Raw genomic sequence first — 16,539 nt, forward strand, 5'->3', positions numbered from 1 at the left:
ATTACATTAAGAAAGTTATAACATTTCTTGGGAAAACAAGAATATCTTTCTTGTTAGCGCAAGAAATTTAAAGTCACTTCCAGGTTGGAGGAGCCTCAGTGATTTATTCGATAATTTAAGTAGGCGATCAACTCTTGCATAGGAATATTAAATGCATTAATTCAACAATTATATAAACACTTTGATATTCATAAACTGATAGTTTTCGTCTAATTATTTCTTTGTTATAAAATTATTTTTATAATTTCTCAAACTAAAATTGAAGAAAATTGATTTTATGAAGGAAAGCATACATTTTCTATAACTTACTAAATTATTTATAATCTATTTGAACTAAATTTAGTAACTTCTTTCGAAGGTATGATAATTTTCTTTCGTTATAAAATACAATTTTAAAGATTCAGTGGTTTTTAAAGATTTAGTATTTTTGGGCTATTTCTTTCGGTAACTTAATTTATTATTTCCACTTACAAATAATATTTGAAAATCAATACAGAATACAGAACTTTCTACTTCACCCAATATTTTAAAATAGTTTTCTTTAAATTTTCTTAAGAAGACAAACACAACTTTTTTATCAAAACAAATTTAAATGTAATATGATTAATATATCATTTAATATTTCTATTTTTCTTCCAATTCTTTAAAAAGACAACAGAAAGTTTATATCTATGGTAAATTTTCAATTATTTAAATATACTTTAAATAGATAAAGGAAATTGATTATTTTCCTTATATTTGCATGTTCCATTAAGAACAAAACGTGGACATTATTAGTTTGTTTTCTTTCTATACTCTTTACGTAATAAACCGTATACTAGATTTTAAGTTATTTCCTCTTATGCATTGCTTTTCCGTATTGATATTACGGTTTAATTTCGTTTACCATGAAAAATTATCTTATTAAATATTGAGCATGGAGTTAATATTATTCTACTATTTAAAAATTCTAATTTCATGTACCGAAACAAAAGGCTACGATTGTTCATTGTTTCTTTTTTTTAATTATTGTAGGAGGCACGTCTTATAATTATTTTAAATTTATCTTTTGGCCTGTACTTTTCGGTATGGGACTACAAAAAATATCATTGCTGCACAGTCAAAATGTAATTTAATGCAGTTTATTGAAACAGGCATGTGGGAAATAATTAAAGGCTGACTCTCTAAATGTCATTGCACGATAGAATTGACGTCGAACGAGTGAGTGAGTGAACGAAGGACATTAAAAGATAGGAGCTTGGTAGTTTAATGGAGTTTCAGAGTCGGACTCGGAATAGTATAAAACAATTGTTGTGTTCAATTTGCATTGGGACGGAAATTAATTAAAGAAATTCATCGGTCGCGACTTTCTCCTCAAACCACACACGCATTAATTTGTTTCCAAATGCAAACTTTACTGGAAGTACGAAAGAGAAGTACTACTCGTATATTTATTTACACATTACGCAATCTCTGGTAGAATGTTAATTGGAATTCAATGAGTTACGCAGCGATTAACTCCGGAGCAAATCAATTTTCGCGCCGTTCGGGTTACAGTTTCGCAATTCCGGAGACACACTCCAAGTGATTCATTTATGTTGATGCACTTATGCTGGGTCTGCAAATTACCTGCATTCGCGTAATTAGAAGCCTGCATTTCCGATAACAGAAGCATAATATACGGAGTTCGTAGTTCCCACCTGTATTTTCATAATTATTCCTTAACTTTTAATGAGCGAAAAATCATTTTTGAAAAAACTAAAACTTCTATATACTATATTAATATACAATTTATAACTTATGCTAAACTAAATAATGAATATCTTAGTTGAACAATTTTGGTTGATATAAAAATTGCACTAAAGCGTAAGCTATTTCAGTAAGTAAAAACGATCGAAATATATGTATTATATATTTATGTGATTAATAAAATTAAGTATATGAGATGATGGAAATATATCGAATTAGAAATGAACCAAATAAGTATTAGCGCAAAAGCTAATTTCTCCTTGGCAATTTCCTGGAAAATCACAACGCGTAAAAGCTGTATAAGAGATTTCATCAAGACGTAAAGTAAATGGAAAGAAGGTACCACAGACGCCGGAATGCTAGCGTAATGGCATATTACTGTTGGCGTTTCAAACGAGAGACTTCATGAAAATAAATTAAGCAATTCGCTTTTAAAACTTGTTATTGTAAATTACATAATATAATATATTTTTATTTCTAAATTAGATGATTTGAGAATGTAGTTTTTACTTTATTTTTTTTATACAAATCGTTGTTCCAAAAATGGCCTTAAGGTTTATAATTTACCGGAAGGAATAATGATCATTATTGATAACTATTAATTTTAACTTTAATCTATTCAGGCTAAGGACGAGGTTTTATTCGTCGTTTGTTTTCAAAGGTTATTTACTACATTTTTCGTTTATACGTAATACTTGTAAGTATCCAGTTAAGACCTAGCAAATCGATTTCTTGTATATTAATTTATTTAGCTTAAAGAAGTTTAAAATGTAATGTCAATAAATTACAAGAAACTTGTGGAATACAAGAGCGCAAATAAATGTTTATTGACATTTCTTACTGTTATTCCAATACTTTGTCGCAAAGTGCACACATGTGACGAACGGCTGCAGCATAAAGCACAAACAAACCATTTGTAAATTAAAGTCGTTCTCTTGTATTTGGAAAACATGTTCTAATTAATGTGAATTACAACTGAATGCCAGTTCCAATTTCGTAATTATTTTCAAACAATAAAAATCTTGAGCAGACGAAACGCAAACCGGAAAACACAATTCAGTATTTATGTCGTAATGTTCTCTTTTTTTAGATACATTTAACTACTTTGTGGATTAAGTGAAACGGATGTGTAAACGGAAAAAATCAATTAAAACCGGTGGATTGAAAGTTTGAAAGCTAAAAATGAGTGTGCTCCTAATGGAGGCGCTTTCGCTTTTTAAGACGGGGACGATCAGAGATGAAATGCCAGATGTATGTGTGTCTCTTTGTGTGTGTGTGTACGTATTTGCTGCTCATGAGTATGAGTACGCTTTTTTTTTAAGATCAATCGGATAATGTGGAAGTAGAAGAGAATGTTACCACATTTGAAACCGGCCAGAGACAATGCCACTTTCGAGTCGTTAAGGTTCATCATTGGTTTCGAAACCGGGTGATATGAATGCTTCGTCTCGCTTCGCATCGTGTTACGTAACTGTTTTTTTTTTCTTCCCTTTTTCTCTCTCCCTGCAATATTCGCGGTGAATCCAGGCGCGGTATACGGGAATATGAATCTGATGAATGAGTCTCGCAGTAATAAAAAGATGCTTAATGGGTTTTTAGCAAGCGTTACACTTCTTATCGTGTTGCAGCGCCGCCTTCGGTACGCAATTCGTATATTTCAACAGAAATGCAGGTGCTGAATATTGCTGGAAATTCTGTAATGGAACGCTACTTGAGACTCCTAATTAAAACTAGTCGCTGAAGCACCGAACATATCTTTCTCATGTTTTACTCTGTTTTTCATAACTCGCACTGCGTAAGTGGAACAATACGCTATAAATCCATATTTATACATATGCATATTCGCATGGACGTCTCGCTCGAAGTGCATGTTTAAAATATAAATATAACCAATTGCAATTTCTTAAGCCATAACAATTTCGCGAAGCTAGCCGCACATGTAACGTCAACATCATTTTCACGGATCAGCATAATATTGAAGACATACACTCTACGTTTAATCTTCAATGCATTGCATACAAAGCTGTTTATTAATATTCGAAATGAACAATAACAGCCTTTATTTTTATAACGACTTGATGGGTGGCATTCTTTGAATATACTAAAGTCTTAACATCAAAATTTGCAAGATACATGATTTTGATGGGTGGTATGATCATAAGCCAAATACTGATTCCTCAATCTATTGCAACTTTAAATCTCTAAAAAAACATTTTGTATGATACAAATACTCTTTTCACTAATTGGAGATAATTAAGTGGGCTTCAGTAGTAAATATAATCAATTGCGAATGGAGCGGTATAACAGGGTTTTAATCGAATTGCAATCGGCGATACAATTAATTTTAATCAACGAATTTCATTCGATCGTCGCCGGTAATTATGAATATTGAGTGGGAAATTGTGTTTTCATTAATTTCGTAAAAACTGCTCCAATAAGCAAATAAAATTTAAAAATAATCATCGATATAGTCGAATCTGATAAGATCCTCGATAATGGATTACTAACATCCAACCCAATTCAATCGAATTCGAAACGCGACGCAAGTGAAGTGAACACAACTTTCGGACTAATCGCATTCGAAATGCTGCCCATATGAAGGTCAGTGCAAAGAAAAGAACAACAAAACCAGGTTGAAAGGTTACGCATCCAGCAAAATCGAAAACTGAGCGCATTGTTACGGCGCTGAACAATGAGATACTTTGGCATTAAAACGAAAACATTGCACACAGTTGATCATTCTTCTTCAGTAGATTTTAAGTTTTTTTTTATTTTTTTTGCATTCGTTGCTACCATTGTGTTGCGCAAACTAAACGCGTTGCATTTCGTCGGCTCTAACGACATTAACTCATGCACACTCACAAAAAAAATGAGTTTTTCCATTACGAATAGCGTTGCGTCGGCGGTCGCATTAATCAGGTTTTCCAATTACGGATTATACAAAAAAAAATTGGTACGCGTTTTCCCTTCTGTCCAAATATTAAAATAGAAAAAAAAATGGAAAAAATTGTTAGTATGACAAAATGTAATTAATAATAATAATATTTATTGCAACAACAATAAAAAAAGAAAATTAAAAATTCTCATACAGTAATAATAATAAAACAAAAAGGGTTAACGTTATTATTGTAAAAAAAAACATTTGCACTTAACTAGAAACAGTTGTAATTTATGTGATTATACGATAGTAAACTAGACATGTTTTAGTTTAATGTAAAATTTAATTATAATGCAACCTGATTAGATTAGGTATTTCCATGTTGATTTTTAATTTAATGGGACGTCATTTTAATTGTAATTTGTCCTTTTCAGGTGACAACATGTATCAATCGACGATTCCAATTGAACACCGGATGTCGACTTTGACAATACGTTCGAATAACCAAGAGCAGCCGGAGTACGGCTACAACAATCGCGTTCTTTCGAAATACGACTCGTACCACGGTCTGCTGTACAGGGAGGACCATCGCAGAAGATTGTCCTCGACCGGAGAGGGAAGCGGGGACTCGAGTACTACCACTTCCGGTTACAGCGAGAAGGAGGATGGAAGCGAGGGACGGGCAGAGAGCGAGGAGAACGACAGGGAAACCGAAAGTCCCAGGGCCGAAAGTCCGACCGACGGTAGAATAAGCGACGATGAACGGCAGCAAGTCGAAACATTCTTCAGGGGATTGAAGACACAGGTAACATTTCCAACAGTTCAACAGAGATGTTATTTTTTTGCGTTCATCTTACCAAAGCGAATCATCAGAAACTTAATTGTTACGCGAATTTAATGCATATTAAAATGAAATTATGAAAATATGTCGGTTCCATTAAGACTGCAATTATTCTCAAACTCTCGCATTTAATACGTTTACTCTTTCGTATTTTGAAATCCGCGTTTTCCTCTTGCAATTAAAATGTACTTGAGCTACGATGGTTGAGATTCGAAATGTATTTTTGTAGGTCAGGGCATGATTCATTCTACACCTACCTATGGCTACGAAAATTATTATTTTTTATTGTGTTCACTGTCTCATGTAGTTCTTGATTTCCTTCTTCCATATAGAATTCTCTTAACTTTGAACTTTGATGTATCGTGCGAAGATTTATTTAATTGCCTTTGTTAGGAGCAAAATCTAAGAATGGTTTCATTGTGTTAGATTAATTTCTGCGAAAAATACTTTATAATTATGATTTCATTATTCAATGCATTTCTATTTGAATCGTGTTACTAACTATTATTACAACTGTTTATATACAATTTGAACTAAAACATATATATTTTTTACATTCTCTAAGAAACAGTATAATTTCTACATCATTTGAAAAGTTAATAAAATAACAAAATAAAATTTAAAAACATTTATAATTCTTTAAAAATCTATGTAGATATAAAAAAATCTAATTTACTTAATAATATTAATAATCTTTATTACAATAATAAATAACAAAAAAAAACTTTTTCATACAATAATCATAATAATATAACAAAAACTGCTGAAAAGAGCTATTAACCATAGGTTTTCTACCCACATTTACTTAATATAATAAAATATTAATAAAATATTTTAAGCGCAATAAATTTCAGTGTAATTTAAAATTCGAACAACAAATCATATGTATCAAAATATTATTATTTAGAACATATTATTTATGCAACCCAACAATCATTATGTTTAAATTCAGTATGAATGTAAATGTATTTTTTAAGTAATAACAAGTTTATATCATAGCATGCGGGATGTCATTTTATAATAATAACTTAAAAGCTATTATATCTTCTGTAAATTCCCACACGAATAATATTAAGAGCACGCATGTAAGACACATGCTCGTATACATGTGTTGATACACATTTTTATAATTATTTGTCGAACGCTCTTGTGAGAAGCGAAACATTTGTTTGAAACTACATTAAAAAAAATAATCCCTTCCAAAGTTCGGATTGCGAAGAGGAGGCCTCGCTCCATTTATCATATGGAAATCGACGACAGAATTTTATATGTTCTTGATTTAAATCGATACGGTTTCAAGTGCATTCGTGGTAATTTCATATTACAAACAGATAGGTGAGTAATTTGCGTGCGTTCCTCTAACCCCCCAAACCGCCTTTACTTCAAATATTTACATAGCATGGGGGACATCATGAATACGGGCGTGTACCAATGTCCATAACTGCACACAAACTCGTACGCATATTAATCATAATTGATAACAAAGAAACACACCCATGTGGACATTACGATCGACTGAAAAAATAATGTATCGAAGTACGAATTTAGTTTGATTTATGAGGTCGTATCGATTGCGCCCCAGAATATCGCTTTGATAAGCACGTTATATCGCGTGGGTTTCAGCAGAAAATAAAATATATATATATATAAAAATAAACTGAGCAAATTTCGTTTATTACGAAATGTCAACCCGTCTTACTTCAATCTCTTCCGAAGCAATCACAATAAAAATACGTAAAACGCACAGCACGAAACGTTACATCATCCAATATTAAATCCAATAACCGGAGACGTATATATCTTATTCATTTTCCACTTGGCGCACAATTTAGGGCACATTATTTAATTTATCACATAATTCCTTAAATTGCGCCGATGGCGGTGTCCTTTGTGCAAGTGCGTTTCTTACGTTCATTTATGTATATAATAAAAAAAGGACATTCACACGTTTCGCCGCTTCCTGGCATGGAAATGTTCCAAAATGTAGCGGAAATATAATTGCGAGTTTAAATGGATTTCATGTAGCTGAAAACGGGACACACGTTTTCAGTGGAAAAAGATAACAGCGGAAATTGAATTCGCCCAATTCCGATTCCCGGGGAATTAATGACAGTTTCATTTGTTGGCGCACGTATCTTCTCTTCTCTACATTTAATAATTATAATTATTAACTAAGATTAATTATATTTATTGAGTTGAATAAAATTAGTTAACATTTATTTATGAATAACATTATTTTTCGTTAAGTAAATTGATAGTGAATATAGTTTATAGTATTGTTCCAACATAATCTTACTTAATTATTCAGATTCGTTAAGAATGATGACAGTGGAGGTTGTGGTGTCTTGTATTGTTAGAGAAGACAGTGTTTAATGACGGTTGTTATTGTTTCAGGTATTTGTGAGTGGATCGCTAGCAAATCTGTACACGAAAACGCCAAATGATCAAGACTGGCAGATCAAGTTTCCCGGCATTCCTGTGGTGATTTTGGATGTCGGCGAGGCGAGGTCCAGGAATAAGCGTCGAATACAAATCGTGCTCGCAGAAAGGGGGACTTGTTTCATGCTTTGGCGCGACACAATAGACAATCTGACGTCTTACAAAGTGTCCTCGTCTGCTTTCCACACAATGTACTATTCCGAAGATCACACGGTCCAAGTTGGATTCAGTTTCGACATCGAAGAAGCAGCAAGGGAAATGTGGACGCATATCGAGCGACTCGTCTCCGATCCGGAAAACATTTCCCTCTCGATGCCCGGCAAAAAGAAGAAGAAAAAGGAGAAGAAGGCCCCGAAACCGTCGCCGTTGCCACAGAAAACGCAGATCTCTTTGCCGTGCTGTTTCCAGCACGTCACCAATATCGACCACGACGACCGGACCAAGTATTACTCCTTGAAGGAGTTCCTCCCCAGGAGTTCGGGCTTCAACAAAATAAGGGATGACTTTTAATTTATTTGAAATATCAAAAAACAAGCAACCTTTTATACTTAACATCCAAAAAAAAATATAAACAAATCGATTTCGACTGACTTATTAACTAGATCGCAATTATTTTAATATTGTAGTTTGTATCGATGTAAGTTATATGTGTCACATATCTAAAAAAACAAAAGTAAAAAGCTAAAACTATATATCATCAATTTATATATTATTATATAATGACGTCACGAAAAGAATATACATAGTGTGCATGTGTACAATATTTCTTTATTTTTAATTAAGTTTATTTAAACTGTTTCTTCTTAAATTATTATTTTAATAAATTAAAGTGTTTTTGGAAAACTATAATATGCGAAGAGTAAAATTTCAACTGTGATATAATAAATTTGAAGCATTCTTTTCATTGGAGATATAACTCTTTAAGATATATTATTTGTTTTTTTTTTATAACTATTTGAAATAAATATTGAAAACGAAAAAAAAAAGAACAGCACATTCGCTTGTTCTGTCTTTCACTTATTTTTGTTTAGAGAAACGTTTAAAAAATATTTAGATGTCACCAAAAGTCCAAAATAATGTATAAAAAATGGAATAATATACCAATAATCTGAATTTACATATTTAAAGCTTTCATAGAGATATATTAATAGATTTATTTAAATCACTTCTTTCTCAAATTGTAAGTAATGTTCGAAATGATGTTGGAATATTTCGGTTGATTACATTTTATTTAAAAATTTATTTATAATAACATTTATAATTAGGTAAATAAACTGCGTATGTTCTATAAAATAAAATAAGTGTTTGATGATTTGAGGTGGATCAATAGATTTCGTCATAATTTTATTTCATACCCCACATATTAAAATTCGTTTTTAGGAAAGTAAGTGTAATAATATTATATTTAGATATTAAGTTCTTTATAATATATAAATTGAGTTAAAATACAGGTAAGTTGGGGGGCGAACTTCCGGACTTACGAACAAAATTCCAAATGCTCTAACTTCTTACAATATATAGTGATAAAAAATTGACTATTGTTTTAACAGTCAAATTATCCATTAATAAAATTTAATATTTTGTTTATTATGATCTATTTTATCAAATGTATGCAGTCAGTAATACGGAATTTAACATATATAAAAATAAAAACCATAACAAAGTGTGCTAAGATAAGTATATTTTGTAATTTTTAAAATTCGAACAAATTCGACTTACGAACAACCCTTTGGAACGGAACGAGTCCGTAAGTCGGGGGATACCTGTATATGAAAGTACATGATTTGAAAAAAATGGAAATAAGTTATTCAATTGCTAACTCAACTCGTTTATAGCTATATTTTAACTATCAAAGTAATTAATAAACAATGATTTTATTTTACGAGTTCAAAAGTTGCATACATTAACATACAAGACTGTTCTGCTTTGATAAATTTAATAACATATATAAACTTTTAGTGAATTTTCTTATATCCTGCAATATTTAGAATGTAAACGAAGGATACATAAAACTTTGTTGCGAATTATAATAATGTTTAATCAAATCTTAAAGATAAATCCAGTAGATTATCTTTTATAGATTAATCTTACATCTAAGTAAAACGAAACGGTTGACTTTCTCGGATATTGTTATTATGTAGTTGGTGACGATAATTAGTGGAATAATCTTAAACGTACGCATTTTATGTAAACTGTAGCCAAGTCCAAATCAAAAAGTATGCATATCTGAATTTTCGAGAAACTACTTGTTGAAAATACGACTCAATTAGGTTTTATTATAGTAGTTCTTAAAACATTTAGTTCTTAAAAAATGCGTTATTTTATTTTCCAGTTTCTTAAAAAAACGTAATAAGATTTGGTGGTTTCCTCATGGTCGTGTCTTGGTTTTGGTCTATTGCATTTCACTTAAATGTACTCACTTATGTGTAATAATACCGTTTGTTAATATATTTAGAGTTAGAAAACAAATTGAATGTTTTCTAACCGTAAAATATTACATTTTCATTTATAAAAAACATATTAACTAATATTTTATTTAAAACTATTATATAAAATATTACTATATTGATAATATTAAAATATATTCTTAAAGATTTTCAATTTCTACCAATGCACATGTTACACGAATGTAAGTAAAACTATGTTTGTGAAATAATTACGAATCTTCAGTTTTATAATTATTTTATTACTTGTGAGATATTTTTCTATAAACAATAAACAAGTACATCTATAAATAGATAATGTTTAAAAACAATATTGATAGCATGCAAAGTGGATGGATATTCGCAAGCTTAAAATAATGTGAAATTCTATCGCATCGATATATATGCATTTACAATACGATGGCTTCGGCGAGGGAGCAACTGAGTCCGGTGCCATCGGGCTCGACTTGCAAAGAAGTAATCTTCCCGTTCTCAATAACCATCGAATACCTCTTGCTGCGAATGCCACCCAGGGGTCCAATGGTCTGATCCAATTCCATGGCCTTGGTGAACTGTGCAGCGGTATCGGCGAGCATACGAATTTTACCTTCCGCTTTCATGTCCTTTCCCCAAGCGCTCATTACGAAAGGATCATTAACGGAAATGCAAACGATCTCGTCAACGCCCTTACTCTTCAATTCAGTCGCCTTCGCGACGTATCCAGGCAAATGGGTCTGCAAGTAATTCGCAATTAAAATTTAAACGTTCAATTTCCTGTGCGCATTTTGAAATTTTTTTACTTTGGAGCAGCCCGGGGTGAAGGCTCCAGGAACGGCGAAAACGATCATTTTCTTTCCTTGAGCCAACTCAGCCAGATTCACCTTCTTTGCTGGAGTGTCCTCGAAGAGGTCAACGTTGGGAATACTATCTCCTACCTATTTGCAAATACAACAAAGAAAAATAAATAAACAATGTAATTGTCACGTGCAAATTCAAGGTTTTCCGCACAATTTACCGCATAATTCAGAAATCTCACAAATAGTCATATATATGCAATTATTAGAATGTAGTTTTAATTGGATATTACATATCATGAAACGTTTCTATGCGTTAAACAACTAAAGTTATTAAATATATTATAAATCAATAATGCTGTGCAAAAACACAGCTGTCAATAGCAAATTTTATTTTAAACTGCAATTCTTAAATTGAATAAATCTTTTAAAACAATGTATCTTTAAACAATGTAGCATTATTTATAATCTAACAATTACAATTAATTTTAAAATGTAACATTTTTTATGAACATTAGAAATAATTAATATAAACATAACAATGACTTTTAAAAACAGCTTTTATAAAATAATTATTGAATCAATTAAAATCAAGGCTTAAATTAAATCATAACAGTAACGTTAAACGAAAATTGAATTCAATATCATAAGTGTTCATAAGATCATATCTTATCGGAATTATGTGAATGTTTATGTCAATTTTGGACGTCAACAAAAGATTTAGTTTGAAGTTTGACGGATCATTTAACCTAACATGTTATATAATTAACTAATTCTTCAATGTCTTACCTTGAGCGGCATATTTAGAGTTGATGAAGACTGGATCGCCCTTCTCAATAATGTGCAAGGTTGCGCGGACTGCAATGTCCTGCGTGAAACAAGTTTGCATAGATTCATTTTATGGAGCCGGTATTTATAATAAAAAGAGACCAGAGTGATTTTACTCAGGAAGGGATGCCACAGAACTGACAGATTATGCAACTTTTATAACAGTTCCCGTCAAGAATTTGCCTATAAGAAAGAATTTAAAATTTTAAAAAGATTTCAAATATTTATCTTTAGGATATGTCTATCTTAATACAATCTACAACTATAATAATTAATTCGAATAAGAATTCAAAATAAGCGGTTGAGAGACGAGACTATTTTTACGCAATCTACTATATGAAACCATAAATTTTTAAAAATATATGTTTAATATAATTGTATTTATTATTTAGATAATTTATACTACTATCAATTAAAAAATTATAATAAAATAAAAACAACTTTCATATAAATGCAAAATTTTAAGGACTATCACCATAGTGATGAAATAAATTGTCAAAAAATTGTGAAATTCAAAATTTCTGTGTTAACAATGAATCGTTTTATGCTAAACCGCTTGTTCAACAAGCCTGTCCTTAACCAGTTTCGTTCAATGGCGACCAGACCGAAGTACAAACCACCTAAAAAGTACACATTAACAATTTTGGGAACGATAGTGCCGAGTGGTAGGGCTTTAGCTCTGCTTCTGAAACAGATTTCCGGTTTAAAGGAAATCAGATTATATGGAACCTCGGATTACGTTTGCGATACGGCAATTGATTTAAGCAGCATAGATACAAATACGAAAATTAAGGCTTACAAGGGGGATTCGAGATTATTGAGGGAATCAATTATAGTAAGTGTGGTTTCAATTTGATTTAATTAGACACAATGAAGTTGTATTTTGATAGGGCAGCGATATCATCGTAATATGTGGAGGCGAACCGTCAAAATTAACGGAAAATCAAAGGACTTTATTCTACAAAAACTTTGATGCCGTTCGCCACTTCGCCCTGCATATAATCGAATACAATCCGAAAGCGATTGTGCTCATATCTACGCCGCCGGTGAATTCATTTGTTCCGATGATTGTTGAGGTATTGATTGGTTTATTATACCATTCGTATTTTCCAAATTAATAAATTGTGAATTCAGGAATATAAGAAGGCTGGTGTTTGCGATCCAAGAAGGATCATCGGTTTATCAAATGTGGCTTCGATATGCGCCAATTCTGAAATTGCAGATATCCTGGAAAGCGATCCAACAATAATCCTGTGTCCAACAATAGGTGGTTTGAGCAAGAAGACCACGGTAGTCGTCTCATCTGAAGCTATACCCATAGCAATACTCGATAATGTGCGTCATCTTGGTTTGATTGCTGTATATATGAATACATGTTTATTAATGTTTCAGGTCGATGCAATACAAGTGCAAAAGAATGTGGCAAATTATGAACACGATGTATTAGAAGCTAATTACATGGAGAATTCAGGTTCTTGTTATTTGCTGCCAGCATTCTCAACGACTCGTTTCGTAACGAGTCTAATTAGTGCCATGAATGGAGACAATAATTGCCTGGAATGCGCTTACGTAAGGCAATTGGGGCATATCGAGGACTTCCTTCCGTATTTGGCGTCTTTGGTTAGGCTGGGACCAGAAGGTGTCCACTCCGCTTACATGCCCAGGCTCGGTGAAAACGAATGCCTCGCTTTGAAACGCACCTATCCGTATTTAAAGGACGCAATCAATTTGGGAGTAGGCGCAGTCACTGGCGAGGTGTTTCGAAAGAACCGAATGGTGCCAAAACCATCGTCTTTCTGCGAAACCGTCCAACGTCCCGTCGAAATGGTGGGAGACGTCGTCGTAGACTTGAGCAAGAAGTATAGAAATTTCAAAATATTCCAATAGATCATCATCATATGTGATGCAGTGTGATTTTATTGTACCCCGAAACAAAAACACAAAAAAGAATACAAATATACCATGGAAATTCATTTTTTATACTTGATTCCGAAATTTTTCGATGCGGTTGTCGTCCTCACAACGGGCACGAGCTTTTTGTCTTTTTTCAGGATGGGTTTCAATGGATAACTGTGAGGTCTTATTGCAATGCGATTACCGCTTGACAACTTGGATGCTGCATTCACTGTATTGCTCTGAGCAAATTTCGCCTGTTCCGCTTTCTGCTTCATGATATAAGAGTTTGTATGCTTCAAAGTGATCATTTCTTTCGCAGGATCTACCTTTTGTTCATAATTTATTGTTTTAATCTCACTCTCCTTCAGCACTTCCGCATCAAGAGCACTCGGAGCACTAAACTTGAAGACATTTGGATTATATGCGTAATTTGGAGTATTAGGTGGTACGCTACTATTTTGATTCGCATTACTTTGTAAATTATTCGTGGCCGTTGTATTGTGATTCTTAGAAGTACTGTAATTGGTAGGAGCATTGGTTGTCATATTTTCATTATTATTATTAGTATTTAGAGTATTCAGGGTATCATAGTAACTAGATGAGTTGTATGTTGGTACAGCTGTAGCTGTGTTTGTGATATTTGTATTCATTGTATTTGAGGCATTCGTATCACTAGGATTTGGATTATCATTATAAACGTTGTAATTGTAATTGGCATTTGTGGTACTTGCGTACTCGCCACTCTCTGACGATTGATTATTATGGTAATTGTCAGTATTATAACTATAATTGCCTTCATGACTTTGATTCTGATAATTATCGTAATAAGGCTTATTAGAAGTTACAAGATTCCTCGAGTCGCCTTGCTGATAGTCATTTTGGTCCTTATCTAATTCCGGTTGCTCCCAAGTGTATGCACCTTCCTCTACTTCACTTTGGTTCACAACTACCGGACTAATAATGCCGGACTGAGTTTCTATAGCTTTGGGTTCCAAAAGCGTTTCCGTCTTCGATTGCTGCCTGCTGGCATGTCGTGAACTGGCCGCAGAGCTTTTCCTCTTATTCTTGTTAGATTGATCAGATTGATTCCTGGCGGAGTAATCCTGTGTTTCCGTTGTTGTCAAATAATCTTCGCTGGTCATAAAACCGGTAGTCTCACCACTGTATCCCTGTGTTTCCGTCTCCTCCTCGTCATCCTCTTGAATGGTCCCATTCCTCCTATAAGCTGCGGAATCAGTATCGGTCTCGTAAAATTCTTTATGCGCGCAGCATAAACACTTCGTTGAATAATTTTTGTTATTATCTCTTTCTATGTATTTGAAACAATTCTTGCACTGGACGTATTTGCCCATGTTCACATTGCTTAGCATGTTCGCCATATTTACATTGCTAATCATGGATACGTTACCCATATTTACATTGCTAAGCATAGGTACGTTGCCTATGTTGACTGTATTAAGCATGGATCCGTTGGGTTTGCTGATGCTTTCCACTTTTGCCATAGATGGCTGCTGATAACTGGTATTACTTTCTGTTTTATTTTTGGGCTTCCACATGGCCCAATAAGACTCCTCCAAAGTGTACTTGTTCATTGGTTTCCTGTTCGTTTTCGAATGGACGGGACACGCACTATAATTTTTACTCATATCATTAGCTAATGAGAGATTATTAAATTTGTTGGACAAATAGTCGGTGCGTTCATCGTAAAATTTCTGGAAACTGTTCCCATTGTACTTGTATGTTTTCTGCTCCATAGGCGCATAAATGCTGCTGTTATTCCTATATCCATTCTGATACATGTCTGATTCTACCTCCTCCGACCAACAATCCGATGAAGTCTCTTCACTGCTGTCAAAAGATACAAACTAAAAGTTACAGAAAATTTACCAACAATCTTAATATTCCTTCAAATACTCACGCTATTTTCCCTATCGAAATTATAGGCGAAGCAGCACGTTCTACAGCGTCTGTCCGAAATGTATGCCATTTATTAATTTACAAGAAGCCAAAACGGAATTTCCCTTTGACCACATGCGAAATTTCAAACTGCCTAAATCTTGACAACATTCAAACAGCACACTCCGATTTCCCCTGAAATTGTAACATCGACGGTCGTGAACCAAACGTGAAAGAAATTAAATGACATTTAAAATGATAAAAAATATTTATTAGGTAAACTTGTATTTTTTTCTTGTTAGTCTTTAATTAAAAATTACTAAAATTCTTATATATTGCAACTATAAATTTTCATCAGAAATGTGCTGAGGTCACACAAAAACCATAAAGTAAACACGACAATTTGCTCAAGTTTTTGTGTGACGCGAATAATAAAGTTCCATCGATATCATTTTTTTTTTCTTCAATATATTCAATATATAATATATAATTTATATAAACTTTGATATATCACAAAAAGATTCAGAAAAATTAGTCAAAATACTTTTAAAACATATCACTTGAAAGATATAATGAAAACCATTCTTACAGAAAGTAAACAAATAAAATATTAATTACAAACATACATACTTAAACTTATTATACAAAGATGGTTTTCTTCTCATACCTCCATTTCCTTTTTTTTTAATAATAGCTCTGCACATTAAATCAGCTTATATTGGTATAAACATACAGATCAGACAATAATTTCTGTACTTTTAATATTAACACAATCTAGTTTCATACCGTATTTGTTGTTGTATCAAATATTTCACT

The 16,539-nt window shown here is 32.6% G+C and overlaps 4 protein-coding genes across 5 annotated transcripts in view; 2 read left to right on the forward strand and 2 right to left on the reverse strand.

The window, feature by feature from the left end:
* LOC108560885 overlaps positions 1-8,638 on the forward strand; it is a 16,984-nt gene extending 8,346 nt beyond the window's left edge. Inside the window, exons 1-3 of one of the 2 annotated variants that reach the window (XM_017918608.1) lie at positions 4,298-4,329; positions 5,041-5,411; positions 7,842-8,638. In XM_017918608.1, coding sequence (XP_017774097.1) covers positions 5,049-5,411; positions 7,842-8,396 — 918 coding nt within the window. In that variant the 5' untranslated portion in view covers positions 4,298-4,329; positions 5,041-5,048 and the 3' untranslated portion in view covers positions 8,397-8,638. Of the gene's footprint in view, positions 1-4,297; positions 4,330-5,040; positions 5,412-7,841 lie in introns of those variants that run through there. The other variant, XM_017918600.1, reaches the window with a different exon arrangement.
* Positions 8,639-10,580: 1,942 nt separating this feature from the next.
* LOC108560854 (peroxiredoxin-5, mitochondrial) lies at positions 10,581-12,087 on the reverse strand. Its single transcript, XM_017918570.1, has 3 exons — positions 11,893-12,087; positions 11,110-11,244; positions 10,581-11,043 (listed from the first exon to the last, which is right to left on the reverse strand). Exons 1-3 carry the CDS (start codon positions 11,998-12,000, stop codon positions 10,720-10,722), a joined length of 567 nt encoding a protein of 188 aa, XP_017774059.1. The 5' UTR covers positions 12,001-12,087; the 3' UTR covers positions 10,581-10,719.
* Positions 12,088-12,523: 436 nt separating this feature from the next.
* Positions 12,524-13,898, forward strand: LOC108560723 (malate dehydrogenase-like). The gene is made up of 3 exons (XM_017918393.1): positions 12,524-12,766; positions 12,822-13,007; positions 13,066-13,898. The coding sequence occupies exons 1-3, from the start codon at positions 12,524-12,526 to the stop codon at positions 13,816-13,818; spliced, it is 1,182 nt and encodes a 393-aa protein (XP_017773882.1). The 3' UTR covers positions 13,819-13,898.
* Positions 13,840-15,814, reverse strand: LOC108560733 (uncharacterized protein DDB_G0287625-like). Its single transcript, XM_017918405.1, has 2 exons — positions 15,746-15,814; positions 13,840-15,692 (listed from the first exon to the last, which is right to left on the reverse strand). Exons 1-2 carry the CDS (start codon positions 15,812-15,814, stop codon positions 13,902-13,904), a joined length of 1,860 nt encoding a protein of 619 aa, XP_017773894.1. The 3' UTR covers positions 13,840-13,901.
* Between the last annotated feature and the right edge of the window lie 725 nt (positions 15,815-16,539).

The sequence above is a fragment of the Nicrophorus vespilloides genome, unplaced genomic scaffold, assembly GCF_001412225.1.
Source record: "Nicrophorus vespilloides isolate i.1.1-1 unplaced genomic scaffold, Nicve_v1.0, whole genome shotgun sequence".
Lineage (NCBI taxonomy): Eukaryota > Metazoa > Arthropoda > Insecta > Coleoptera > Silphidae > Nicrophorus > Nicrophorus vespilloides.